This window comes from Lagenorhynchus albirostris, chromosome 12 (assembly GCF_949774975.1).
Source record: "Lagenorhynchus albirostris chromosome 12, mLagAlb1.1, whole genome shotgun sequence".
Lineage (NCBI taxonomy): Eukaryota > Metazoa > Chordata > Mammalia > Artiodactyla > Delphinidae > Lagenorhynchus > Lagenorhynchus albirostris.
Genome location: NC_083106.1, coordinates 11,511,299 through 11,525,265, shown reverse-complemented (window position 1 = coordinate 11,525,265; position 13,967 = coordinate 11,511,299). Strand labels below are relative to the sequence as shown.

The 13,967-nt window shown below is 39.6% G+C and overlaps 1 protein-coding gene across 1 annotated transcript in view; it reads right to left on the bottom strand.

The window, feature by feature from the left end:
• NOX3 (NADPH oxidase 3) overlaps positions 1-13,587 on the bottom strand; it is a 57,836-nt gene extending 44,249 nt beyond the window's left edge. The window contains exons 1-6 of the mRNA XM_060167712.1: positions 13,540-13,587; positions 12,827-12,922; positions 12,600-12,710; positions 11,514-11,598; positions 3,059-3,204; positions 407-588 (exon numbers count right to left, since the gene is read on the bottom strand). Coding sequence (XP_060023695.1) covers positions 407-588; positions 3,059-3,204; positions 11,514-11,598; positions 12,600-12,710; positions 12,827-12,922; positions 13,540-13,587 — 668 coding nt within the window. The remainder of the gene's footprint in view (positions 1-406; positions 589-3,058; positions 3,205-11,513; positions 11,599-12,599; positions 12,711-12,826; positions 12,923-13,539) is intronic.
• Positions 13,588-13,967: the final 380 nt, after the last annotated feature.

The following is a 13,967-nucleotide window of genomic DNA, read 5'->3' as shown; positions in this document are numbered from 1 at the left end:
CACTCTGAAGACCAGTGGCAGAGCCTAGGTCAGATTGGCCATCTCACACACTGTCCCCTCCCCGACACTGGGATGATTTTGGTCAAGCAGAAGTAAACTCTGGGTGTCAAAAATATATATCCCAACGAATCCCATATAAATTGGATCGTGAAAATATGTTCTGAATGAAACAGAGATCTATTGTTACTCAGCATTCATTAAAATTCTTATATACATGTCAAGACTCTCCAACAGAGTTAGCTAGGAAAAGTATAATCCTTCACCATCTACGTTGCTTATTTTCAGTATTATTAAAAAGGTGTTTGGCACAGAGAATGTGCTTTTTTCATACATTCTATGTGTCCATTAGTCTTGAATGTCATGTTTTTCCATCTAAAAGACTTTCTAAGACGCCGTAAGGACTCACCCTGCCCCGTGGATAGCCAGACCGATAAAGAAGATGATAAAAACGTGGTGTGTGTACCAGAACAACTCATAGGACGCCTGCCGGATGAACTCGGTGGAAGAGGTCATGATCAAGATCAAAGCCAGAGAGATCAACAGGCCAGTAATACCCGCGATTGTCCTTAGCAACTCAGTGATTGTGTTCTAAAAGAAACAAGCACCATGACATTAATGTCTCAGTCCTGTTTTTCCATTTTAGGATCAATATTTGAGAGTCCAAGCAGGTAGCAATTCACAATGTTCTCATCAGAAGCATATTAGCCTCGAAAAGCATCCCCATACACTTCAAGAGGGAACTTCCTTGCCCTCTCCTCTACTCCACCTGAGGGTAGAAATTCACTCTGCTCAAATTTTGCCCAATGCCATTCTGTTAACTACATTTATTTTTCCATCTGTATAAATCAATTGTCATGTCAAAGTTATTATGTTGAATTGAAATTAGGACAATATATGAAAATGCATTTTAAGCTACAATACTGCAAAATAAAGCCGAGTTTCAAGTTTTTAATTTTTAAAATATGAATGTCCATGCTTAATTGCATCTTAACATTAATAAACACTGTTTTGGAGAGGTCCCTCAGGGGCATTCCTAACAAAGCAGCTGCACACTCTGTTCCCCTGGCGGTTATTCCTTGCTCTCGCTTTTTAATTGGAAGGACCATGACTTGCATTTCTTTCATGTTACCTCAGGAGGCTTGGAATAAGGCTTTGTAAATCCCAGGTGATCAATAAAGATACAGCTCTCCTTATCAGATAGACCCTGCCAAAAGGCCAGAATTCTGCCCTGTGAATGTAGAGGTTGATTAAATAGCTTTTTAGAATGTGAATCACAAAGCATTTTGTTTTTATTGTGAGTTTCCCATATTCTGGCCAAGTCATTAGTATTCACACATTGTGTTAGTATCTTTGAGACAACAATGAGCTCAGTGAACTCGCACTATATCTTTTGTCAGTAAAATCTCATTAATTTGGGCTGCTTTGAGATCTTAAGGTAATTTGGACAGGGACTTCTCTGTTGTTTATTTCTTCTTCATAGAGCAAACAGTGGAAATAAAATGGAAAAGGGTATGTGTAAAACATTTAAAAGACTTTTTTCAAGTGTACCCAGGCATTTTAGAAATCCATTTACATCATATGATGTGCTAATTACAAATCATTCTTCTTTGCTTATTAAAGCAAATCCCCACTTCCCTTTTGTCACCACATATTTATAGACTGGTTTCAGTTGCAATGATTTGTCTTAAACAATTCCACCCTGTCTCTTTAGAAATACTCTGTAATGTACACACTGTGTTACTGATACCCATCTTTCTCTAAATATCCCAAATTAGAGGGTTTCCTGAACTTAATTAGTACTTAAATAGTATATTGCTTCTAAAATTACAAAATAACCATATAGGGAGTAGCTTAATCATCTTGTTAAATTGCTTTAAAAATATTTATAATAAGTGCTATTTATTACATAGTCTCTTCAAAATGTTGAGATTTATTCTCGGGTGTGTATTGCAATGAGTTTTCCAGAGCCTTAGTGGGGAAAAGAGTTAACCCCAGTAGGTGCCCAGACAAATCCTGCAGCTCAGATGAGTACACCAAAGGCATTCCATTCCCACAAGCTTAGGGCATCTGTAGCTTCTAATTGTTGTCAGCTAAGAAAATGTAGCTCTACTTGATCAGTGGCCTGCTTTTCAAAATCATCTTAGGATAATTAGAGGACATGACATGGAAGAATTTCCCCAAAAAGAGACTTTGAATTTTGCTTCTTCAATTCGGGCTGCGTGGGCAAAAGGGTCACTTAAAGGGATGGCCCAGATGGTAGTGGAGAAATTTCCATTCTGGAGAGTATTGTCTTAGGGCTCTTCTTGGGCAGTACAGATTTTTGAGCTTCGTCAACTTGCTGGATACATGTTCCAATATAGTAGGTAGTACATGGCAAAAGTTTAAATCCATCAGGAAAAGAGAGGTAGAGGGTGGATTAAAGGAGAGAAATGTCGTAGTCTTTACAGATGGCTTTCTGTGGCTACACTTTGGGTATTCTTTTTTGTTTCCCACATGGGCACACAGCTAATTAGCATTAATGATGTCACTGGCCATGCGGGTCTTATTCTGGAATTAGCTGCTTTGCCCAGCATCAGATTTGCCAAACTAGCTAGTCACCTGTGTGCCAAAAATGACACAGGAGAAGGGATCCAGAAAACCATCTGCAAACTGAAAATGAAGACATCCAATTCCTCCTCCCTGAATTTAGATGGTACTCCACATTCTTTATGATTCTAACATAGGCAAAAAAATATCTAATCATGAGCTACTTAAAAAAATTTAAATGTTAGGGTTTTAACAGGTTATTGCATTTCTTGTTTAGGTGTATTTACTATTTTTTGCTATAAACTAATTAAGTGGCATCGGTTTTTCTTCTTGTTCATAACTTCTCAGCAACATTGATGGCAGAAGAAAATAACTTTTTTAAAAGGTGAAATTGATGTTAGCATTTGGCATAAAAACCTCTCTAGCTTTTTGTTTCAGTAAAAGCTTTTGAAATACAGTATTCCTGATAAAGGGATCAGAAAAGGAAGAATCTGGGGGATGAGCAGCCAGGTGGCATGCGAGGAGAACTCACTGTGTGGAAGGTCCGGATGGGGTTGAGGTAGGTCTCATCTGGGGCGTTGCCAAGTTTGGAAAGTGCAGCTACAAGTCCCTCTGCTTCCGGCGACTGGCTCCAGTGGTAGTACTCCAGGTTACACAAATGCGCCAAGATGTGGATGGCTACGGGCCAGGGATGATATGGGACATGTACCATGTGGATTTCTTCCTTGGTAGTTACTCAGAAACTCAGTGCCTATCTGGTCAAGTTTCTCTGTTCTGGTTTTTGTAATATCTAAGGAGGAGTAATTTGTGCATCTCTCCCAAGTGTCTTGAATGGAATGAATCAAATACTTTTGAAGATATTGTATGATTCACAGCATTCATTTTAATTATATTCACATAAATTAAATTTCAATTCACCGTAATTTAATTATAAACATATAATCATTCTGGACCTGGAATAGATATTATGATATACAAGCTAATTATATATATATATATATATATATATATATATATGTATTCCATCCTATACATATATATAAGAAGATACACACACACACACACACACACACACACACACACACACACACACACACCTTCTTTCCCGAGAAATAAGAAAGCATTGTCTAGAATACTGTACATCAAGCACACTAATATATATGCACACGACATACGTTATGGATACCAGAGGAGACAGTGTTTTTGTTCTCTTTCAGACTTTATATTTTTTATTCTTACTTTATACATTTTAGTGTACATGTATATATATACCTACATGTACACATACACACATATACTTGCATGTGTTATTCCTAGTGGACTGAAATAAGCCAGTATTTATGGAACTAAGCCTCTTTGTATATTCTTAAGAAGAAAATTCAGCTTTCTAATTCTGGGAATTGGTGATGTCTAAATTCCAAATGAAGAGAATAAGCTCAGAACACAGCATCATCCAGCCTACGAAGTCTGTGCCCGATGCTACTCTTCCCGGCCTTCTGAAATCTGTGGGGAAGCCAGCAGTCACAACGTCCAGACAAAGACATCCTGAGTCTTTTCCTACCAATGGAAGCCCTGCTGGGTGGCCAGTTGATACTTGCCATTGGGATCAGATTCAAGTGTGAAATGAGAATTTATTACCCAGAGTACAGATAATTTCCCAGTTGATATGTTTTTCTTTTTTTCCTGCACCCACAGTGAAAAGCAGCAGAGGCTACTACTATTATAAATCTCTACAGTTGTGGGTGAATTCTGGGGTCCTCTACGGCTCTAAGTTCTGGCTGGAGGTATGGGGAATGAGGGAAAAAGGAACAGCAGAAAGTTCTGTGAGTATCAGTGGCATTTGATTCCTGTGGTCCCAGTATCAGATACATCTAGAAATGACATCTTCTATTTAGCCTCTTCTCTCTGCTACCTGAGTTTCTTTTAACAGAGCCATTCCCTCTTCTGCGCTGCAAAGCAGTCCTCACGCTTTAAGACCCAATTCAAAAGCTGTCTTCTCAAGCATTCTTCGATTCCACAAGCACGGATGTCATACCTTGATGACATTTCCCAGATACTATGGTTCTGAGTATTTATTTATACCTGCGTTTCTTTTCTTTTCTTTTTTTTTTATACCTGCGTTTCTTGATGGACTTTGACGCCTCAAGACTCGTTCATCTTGAACTTCAACACCTGGCACATGCTTAGCACCAGCCTGTCCTTAGTAATGATCTGCAGAGTGACCATAAGATTACAGAAAGGGAGAAAGGTCCAGGGAGTCAATCTGTGTGCAACATTGTTGGAGTAGTGTTTTCCCTGCTCATACGTGTTTTAACACATTTTTCTACAGCCTTTTAGTTAGAAATCAGTTCAAATATACTTTTGGTTGAAGCTCACTTAAGAAGGCAAAGCACATTATAGTGTTTCTGAGTCTGTGCTGTTGACTGTCTCCTTACGGGTTTGGTGAGGTTAGCACCAAAGGGGCGGTGTCTTTCCTCGTTAAGTTCCATTTGTTACTATATGCGGCCATGTCTACGAAGGGACTGCCTTGTTTGGTCTTAGTGTCCACAGAGCTAGAAAAGCTTACCCGGCAGCAGTCTCTTGCAATATGCTGTATATAAAATAGGAACTATTTGCTAAATTGAACATAAACATTGTCCAGTTTTTTTGTTTTGTTTTTTTTTTTTGCATTACACGAGCCTCTCGCTGCTGTGCCTCTCCCGTTGCGGAGCACAGGCTCCGGACGCGCAGGCTCAGCGGCCGTGGCTCACGGGTCCAGCCGCGCCGCGGCATGTGGGATTTTCCCAGACCGGGGCACGAACCCGTGTCCCCTGCATCGGCAGGCGGACTCTCAACCACTGCGCCACCAGGGAAGCCCCTGTCCAGTATTTTTAATTGCTGTTTTCTGGTAAGTATCTTAAAGTTTTGAAAAAAACAGGTAATATTTTTCATAGCTAACAGATATTGAATACTTATTATACCGCAAACACTGTTATAAATTCTTTAGGCATATGATCTCATGTAATCCTCAAGTATTAATCTTATTCCCACTTTGCAGACCAGTATATAACAAGTTAAGAGACCTGTAGTCCATTAATGGCAAAGGTAGGATAAAACCCTGTTTGCTTGGTTCCAGGGCCCCATCTTTTGACCTTTAAGTTATACTGCTTCTTTTCACTAATCAATAATTGTTATACCCTTACAGTTTACTGAAAATGAATTTCTCCTAAGGGCTTAAATGGCTCAGTTGGTGTCTTTAATCTAGAGTCAAATAGCTCCTAAGACTTATGACCTTTGGAGTCCTCTTTGTAGGTGGGTGTAAATACTCCTTTTACATATATCTCTTTACCCTCACTCCTCTGCTCCTAGCTTTCTTCAATTCTCCCTTTGTGGACTAAAGCACACCAGACAGAGAGGAGCTGTTCCCATTTTACAGAAATAGATACTGAGCTTCAAGCAAAAAATTAAGTGATGTATTTACCATTACATAATCCACATGTGATGGTCAGAAACGGAACACAGGATAAATTCTAGGTCTTTTAGAGTCTACGTTCTGTAACACCTTTCTCCCATGTAATGAGTTGTTGATCACAATCTATTTTCTGTTAGGTTGATTTCCACATGAGAATTTGACACTGATAAACTAAATTTAAGTACATTTATTGAATGAGCAAAGATATTGAACTCTTTATTTATTCTTCTTGCCAGGTTTCCCATAACAGAGCTGAAGAAACTAATGAAGTAGTATAAGAAAACCCAAGATGCTTTGCGAAAGGTAGCTCCTGAGGGAATATATTGAAAATTATTCTTTCCAGTTTTTTTATGTACTTTAAAATTCATGTCTTAAATGTTCCTTTGCTCCAGCTACCTCTATTTTGTTTTCTTTTCACAGGTAGAAAATAAAAAGTAGAATATCTTATTTTACTTATCTCAGGAATTCTCAGAGAGGATACTGCTTGTGCCCATGTTGTTTGTCTAAATGTTTTCTTTCCTCTTAGATCAGACCCTAATTTTACTGTGATCTTGGCTTGGAACCAAAGGTATCCCAGCTACCAAATCCAGGACTGTTGGGACTTGATAGATACCAGGAGAGATACTGATTTTGTTCTTTTTCAGACATTATATTTCCTATTCTTCCCTTTATACATTTTAGTTATTTTAATATGAATAGCCATGCTATATTTACAGTGACGGTTGCTTCAAGTATGTGATAAAATAGAGATATGGTTTTATTTTCCTCTTTCTTAGTCATCAAAATCATATCATGTTACTAGATTTGATATGAGCATGTAGGAGAAACAATACTGAAGAGGATACTTCTCAGTTACCTAACTTCTTTCAGTCCCTGTTTTCTCATCTGTAAAATGTGTGGACTGGACTAAACCTTGATGTCTAGGCTCCCTTCCAGCTGTCTGGCTCCTGTGTCTCCGTCTGAAGCTAATTGGGAGTATCTGTCAATCTAAAAGGGAGCTGGAGTCCAATAGGAGAGCAATGCAAACATGAAACTTACGTTTCAATACGTTTTCAAAGTCAACACTGTCTCAAAGGGTTTCTTAAGTGTTACGGCAAATCCAGTGTCACCAACTACACAGGTTCCTTCTTCCTGGTGCCTCTGGGGACTTTCTGCCAAAGCCCTTGGAAGAGCCCTAGGTACGCATTTCCAGATCCCACCTTAATGCCAGACGAAAAGATGCTGTGACTGGGTCTTCCCACAATTTTATTTTCTTACCAAAGTACTTTTACAGTTAAAAGAGAGCCACAATCTTAGACACACTACAAACGCACATTTAATTGGTGTGTGAACTTCTGAGCTCACATAAGGAGATTTTATTGAAGAGTGAACAAAAAAACCATAAAGGCTACAATTAGAGCCAGTTGCCCTGAGAAAGTTCCTCTCCCTTCTTTCTTTCCTTCTTTTTCTTTTGCAGGAGATCAAAGGGAGTGTGATTGAGGGAGAATCTTGGAAGTGTGGTCAGTTCTTGCTATCTTTCTGCCTGCCTGTCAGTGATAACAGTCATTCTGAAGTTAGTCACCTCCTAATTAAGCAGCTTTTAGAAAGAAGGATGCTGGGACAAATCCTGGCTGCGTTTCCTGATTCTGCATTTCAGAATCTGGCCCCAAACTTTCAAGTGTGTGGTCTGATTTCTGCAAGAACACACATATTCTCTGGCATCCTGTGCATGCCACTCGTTTGTAAATCCCATTAAATCATGTCATAGGCAGGACAGGGTAGAGAGCCTCCTTGGACCTCCCCGTGCCTCAAGCAGAACTAGTAGCCATTCCTTTGGGATCAAGTCCTGAAGAGTTTGGGCCTCTGGGACTGTTCTCTGTGGTGAGTCCTCCAAATCACTTTTTCTTAGCACCCCGATTCTGAGGTCGTTTCTCTCAACCTGTCTGTGTTGTGTTTCTTGAGGTTTAATCAGCAACTCATCAGGAGCTACACGTGGGTCACTGTCCGCCCTGGAACCTAGCGGATGCAAGCTGCAGAATTTGCCAGAGAGAGCTGCCTTGGTCTCTATTCACAGACCTCTTGAAGGAAGCTCGGGCTCAAAGTACTACTATTCCATTGGAAGCGTCTTCAAGGTCTACTGTGGACCAGAGAGCCCAGAAAGACCTGCATTAATAAGAACGGAGAAGCTGCGAAACTATGATTTTTATACCAGTGAGGTTAGAGGGCTCTGAAAATGATTTATTAGTGGCTGAAGAAGGGTCCAGCAGCTCTTATCATAGGCAGGCATGCAGGAAGGCAGGAAGCCAAAGGAAGAAGAGTTCCTGTCACTGCATTTTCGGTGATGCCCTTGATTATGGATACCATTGTCTGCCTCTTCCCTCCTCCACCCCAGCCTACTTTCACAAGGCTCTAATTACATCCTTTAATGATTTGACCAATTAAAGCCTGCAGTTCAACTTACAGGGGAATGGATGAGAAATTAGAGGCTGGTACGCAAACCTCCATGTGGGCGCACTTCCTCCAAGGTTACACACCTCTATTAAGCCAGTCGGCTATTTGAAAAGCAGCATCATGGGCGATGCTAATAAAATAAGCACGGGGACATTTTCAGCTGCTCCCAAGTGAATACACCGGAAGGACAAAATGTGAAAAGCAAAGGTATATCTATGAAACCAGGGCTTAGCATTGTTTTTTTTTTCCTTCTAAAAGCACCGTTGCCAGCCACGTTTTGTAGTTAATGTGAAATGTAGTAATTGCTTTGTCAGGGTCTGGGAGAAGCAGAGAGCGATCTCCCCACCTTCCCGCCTTTGCCTGGAATGGAAACACCCGCAGCGCCGCTGGTTGCCATGGAGGTGGGAGAAGAGGGGCGTTCTGCTCTCAAACGCAGTCAGACCCTGCCGGCACAGCCCCGGGAGACGTTTGGGAGCTTGGCAAGCAGTGGGGACTCAAGCAGAAGAGGGCCAGAGGGAATACCTGACTCTCTCCAGGGATCTGTGAGGGAAAGACGGAGGAGAAAGAGCGGCCTGCTTCGTCTTGTCATAGCAGAATGCGAACTGATGACCTTGGATGACTGACGTCATTCTGAACCTCTTCACTGCCCACTCTATCTTTCGTCCACCCCAAACTGCTCCCGGTTCCCTGGGAACTCCTGCACTCTCATATCTTGTCTCTTTTTCCAGGAATTCTCTTGATCTCTTTTGCCTGCTAGCTGACTTCTCTACTCATCCTCAGGTTTGACCGAATTTGTTCAGGACCTATTGTGTGCCAGGACCAGGAAAGCCAAGAGGTATAAGGCACAGTCGCAAATTTTAAGGCGATGAGAGTCTGAGAAATAGTACTGTAGGGCAGGAGGTGCGGCTGGACCCGCAGGTGAGGAGGGCCAACAGCCCAGGCCTGGAGGCTCAGAGGAAAGCTGGCCAGGCAACGAGTCCTGGGTACAGCAACCACTTACCCAACGAAGAAGGAGAGGATAAGCATTTTGGTCAAAGGGAATACCAAGAGCAAAGGCACAGACTGCTCAGGGACCACCGGGAGCTAGGGAAAAGCAAAGGGGTGCGGTGAGAGGTGAGGGGAAGCACCAGTGGCGGGGCTTGACGAGCGGAGCCTGCTGGCCCTGTTAAACCTGGACCTGATTCTCTTTGCAATAGCCACAGTGAATGACCTTGAAGTCTGTCGGTTTCCTAGAGGTCCACTCCTGACAACTGGTCTGCGCATCTTATAAGGATGGATAGATTGGATTATTGTTCTTTTAATTCCACAGAGGAGGACATAAGGAACTTATCCGAGATCACACAACCCATCACTAGCAGGGGTATAAAATAACTTGGTTATCTGATTCTAGTCAACTGCTGTCCCTATGAATTATACTCCATCCTGAAAACATTACTGACTGTACCAGTTTCAGATGGTTACAGCTCCTATCAGGGTATCTTGCACATGGGAGGGAGATATTCAGTACACATCACTGATGCAGGTATACTATTGATATATGATTCCAGATGAAGAACTATACATACGCAAAGGTTTAAGGAGAAACCTATTGTATAATACATATTTTCCTTTATTCTTTGATTTCTTTTTTGATTGTTTTGATGCTGTGGGTTTTTTTGTTCCTTCTCTCTGTAATATCTTTGTAACTTTCTCTTAGAGTCCAATTCTGCCTTAAAGCTATTGCAGAGTGATCATATTCTTCCTGCCATTGTACTGTGTTTTATCTCCTCTTTTAATACAGAATTAAAGATTCTTAAGATTTTAAAGGAAGCCTAGAGATTCCTTGAATTCCTTCTCTGAAGTGCTTTTCAAGGAGCAATTTGGATTCCACTAGGCACCTCCCCCAACAGGGAACTCAGCACTCTCAGGGGACCCTCGTTCTAATTTTAGATAATTTTCAAGGTCTGGCAAAGACTTGCATTTCTGAGCTGAAATCTGCTTCCCTGAGTCTTCATCCCTTCCCGCATTCACAAAGATTATTGGCACCTACATATACTCAGCGCTATTGCAGGCCTTGGAACACAAACATGAATTAGCCCTGTTCCTTGTCCTCCATCCCTTCGCTAGTGTTCTCTAAGACATGATGTATTTTTACGCTTAAGTCTTAACAAACTCCAAAGACCTTTTGCAAACGTTTCCGGGGTTGGTTTAATCTGGTATTGAAGACAGCCGGTAGGGAACTCTCCCCACACATCTCAGCGCACACCCGAAGTTGTGCTAATTGGCACTGGGGCACCGTCTGTCATGTCTTGTTGCTTAATTAAACCCGCATTTGTTTTGAGTGTTCTTTTTACTCTGCTATTTTTTATGCATGAGAGGATAAAAACAAATGAGAAAAACAGTTTATTGTTAAATTAGTTTTAGGGAAACAGTCCTGAATCATAACTCTTTATTGTTCAGATAGCCTTTTATTTCAATGTCTTTGTTGCCCAACAAAACCACAAGCCAGTTGGTTATTGCCCCTGTTCCTTTCTTCCTCACCAGAGTTTAACCTTAACCTTTGATGCTAATTTCTAGTGCCTGTATCTTGAATTCTCTTGTTTTCTATTCAAGAAATAGTGATAACACTTTATATACCTATAAAGCTTCATATCTTTTCAAGATCCTTTTATATCCACTAGCTCAATACTGTTCAGAACCTTGTTCACATGATCTTGCTTTTCTTTTTTCTTTTTATTGCCCATGATACCATTTGATAGTCGTTTTCCTATGACTGAATGGGATTTTGAGTATAGGTCAATTTTATTTCTGATGTGAATTATATTGACTAACAAAGTGTTCATTTTTCAAGTGGGTTTTTACCATGGTATTATCAACAAGCTTAGTTATTCACAAATGAAAATGAAGTTTCATAAACTTTTCCTTGACAAATTGAAAGCTTGGTAGGGAAGACTGCATGAGTATAAATCAGAAATTAAAAAATCCATTTATATAAGGTTTGTATGGTCAGATGGAAGGCAAAGATTTCTTTTACCTAAGGGTGAGTCTTTGGCAGGGAGGAAATAAAACTATAAAGTGAATGGGAGGTATTATAAAATTAATCAGGCAATTAATAACTAGCACTTACTTGCATTCATGGCTATCCCATAGGCAACCAGTTTGTGGAATTTGAGATTTTTGTCTAATTGCCTCCTCCATGGTCCTCTGAAGCACTAGAATAACAAAAATTAAAAGTCTTATTCAGGGAAAATCATAGCAATAACAGTGTCATAAGAGTTAAGAAAGCAAGACTCAGGCCCTGTCTCTAAATTACTGAAGGTGAGGCGACATGACACAAAAATTAGTGGCCATTAATTAAACAAGCAAAATCAAATGGTTATTACTGGCTTTGCTGAAATTTCAATTCAATGAAAGTGACTGAGTTAGTAGTTGCCTGGCTATAAGCCAAAACTCTAGAATAAACCTGCTAATAATCATGCCTCAGCTAATTTAGGAAATGAAGATTATAACCATCATCCTCAGTGACATGGTTTAAGTAGTCTATAAATTACTCCTTACTACACCAAGAAAGGCTCTATATGCATCTACAACTAGATATTCATAAAATTATGAAAATGATTATATAATAAATTATGTAGTCTAGAAGGGTTATTGAAGGTCTTATTTTTCTGTACAGTGCATTATTCTGTTTGGCAGGAAACACAGGTAAGCACCCAACACGGTGAAATCTACATAATTAGGAAATACCCCAATATGTCTGGTAGGGGCTAAAATTTACATACTAAAATCTATGTACAGTGACTGTGTTTTCCTGGGCTGAAAACTCAGAGAGATGCTTCTTGAGTGCATTTGGCTCATCTACTTATTTAGCTCCTTTTAATCAGAAATTGTAGTAATTCAAGCTGTTATAATACTTCCATCTTCACGAGTCAGGTCAATCTTATTAGCTCTTCTTTTCCAATGAAGCAAATGCATCAGGGGAAGGTTGAGCAATGAGTCCAATGTCATGTAGGGAGTCAATGGCAAAAGCAAAAGACAAATCAGATGTTCCAATTTCAGACGTTCAGTTTTAGTCCTTGTGTTCTCACTACAGAGAAACAAACCTCAATCTAACCAGGATTATTGGGAATTTCATAGTGAAGTACATCTTTGTTTTCAATGACACACATTAGATCATAACAACTGAAATTATTTCAGATAATTTAGTACTTACACTACTTGTCCCTCTCATGAGTGAAAGGAGGTTTCGACTGATTGGTAACAGAATTAGCATGCAGTTAAAATTCAGGCACACTGCAGATGCTCGAGCCCAAGCCAGTGTTGACTGTCCACACATAAACACACAAGAAAGAGATACAGTGAAAACAAGGAAGCCGGGGAAAATACAATGCATTTTCTTTCTGAAATGATAATTAATGTGTAGTCCCCAAATCTACTTACACCCAGAATAACTCGTGTATAAAGGAAAGACTCTTCCTCTTCGTACCAACAGAATGTGTCAATAAACAGATATAAATTTACTCCCAGCCATGAGAGCTAGAGTAGAATGAAAAAAGAACCAATCAATACTGTCTTCAACCTTTTCTTCTATTCAAAATCACTTGGGGTTCTTGGGGTTCTTCTTTTAAAGTGAAATGAAGAGCTTCTCAATATCAACCACAATATACAGTACTTATTTCTCATAGATCAGTTTTTTAACAGTGATCGTACTGGTAAGAAATTGTTAACTTTATAAAAAAAGACTTTAAACATATATGGGTGTATTTTAAGGAAATTAATGAAAAGTACAAAACCATCCTAATCAACATTGCTATAACATTTTAAGTCAATAATGTCAAGAAGGAGGAAATCTTTAAAAACAACTCAGAAAGTACTCTGGAAAAATTCCAATTTCATAGTCTAATTCAAAGACTTCATTCGATTTAGAGAAACATTCATACATGATGCAAAAGCAAACTACTTGACTTTAAAAGTCATGACTTACATGATTCTGCAAGGGTAAATTAAATATATCTATTGAATGTTTTCTAACAAGTTTTAGTCCTTTAACCAGAGCAATACTTGAAGTTATTTCATATCGCTCTACAAGTTATCCTAAGAATCAAGACATTCAACGTATATATTTAAAGTTAAATAACAAAAATGATACTTACTACTAATATGATGGAGAGACTTTCATTCAAAATCCAGCAACCCATCATGACAGCTTTGCTCTTTTGCTGTCCGCAAATTGTTTCTTTCATTCACCTGAACCTGGACGTTGTAACCTTACCCTTAGTAAGGGCTTCCCTGCTAAGTTATTTTGTCTTTTTGTCTTAGGAAGCACCTACTGGGAGCAGCTTCCGAGGAATTTCTAATTAAGGACTTCTCGCCAAGGGCACATCTCCAAGTTGACATGCCTCCTGTGACCTTGGTGAAAACAAGGCAAGTCTGTCTAATGATTCCTTTCTTCAAAGATTTCACAAGCAAAGAAAGCTCGTTTTATTAAATTAGCCTCATGTACTTTGTACCCCATTCGTTTTCTACATGATTGCAGTCAAGATGATAATAAATCCTTATGTAAATTTGAAGAATAACCTAG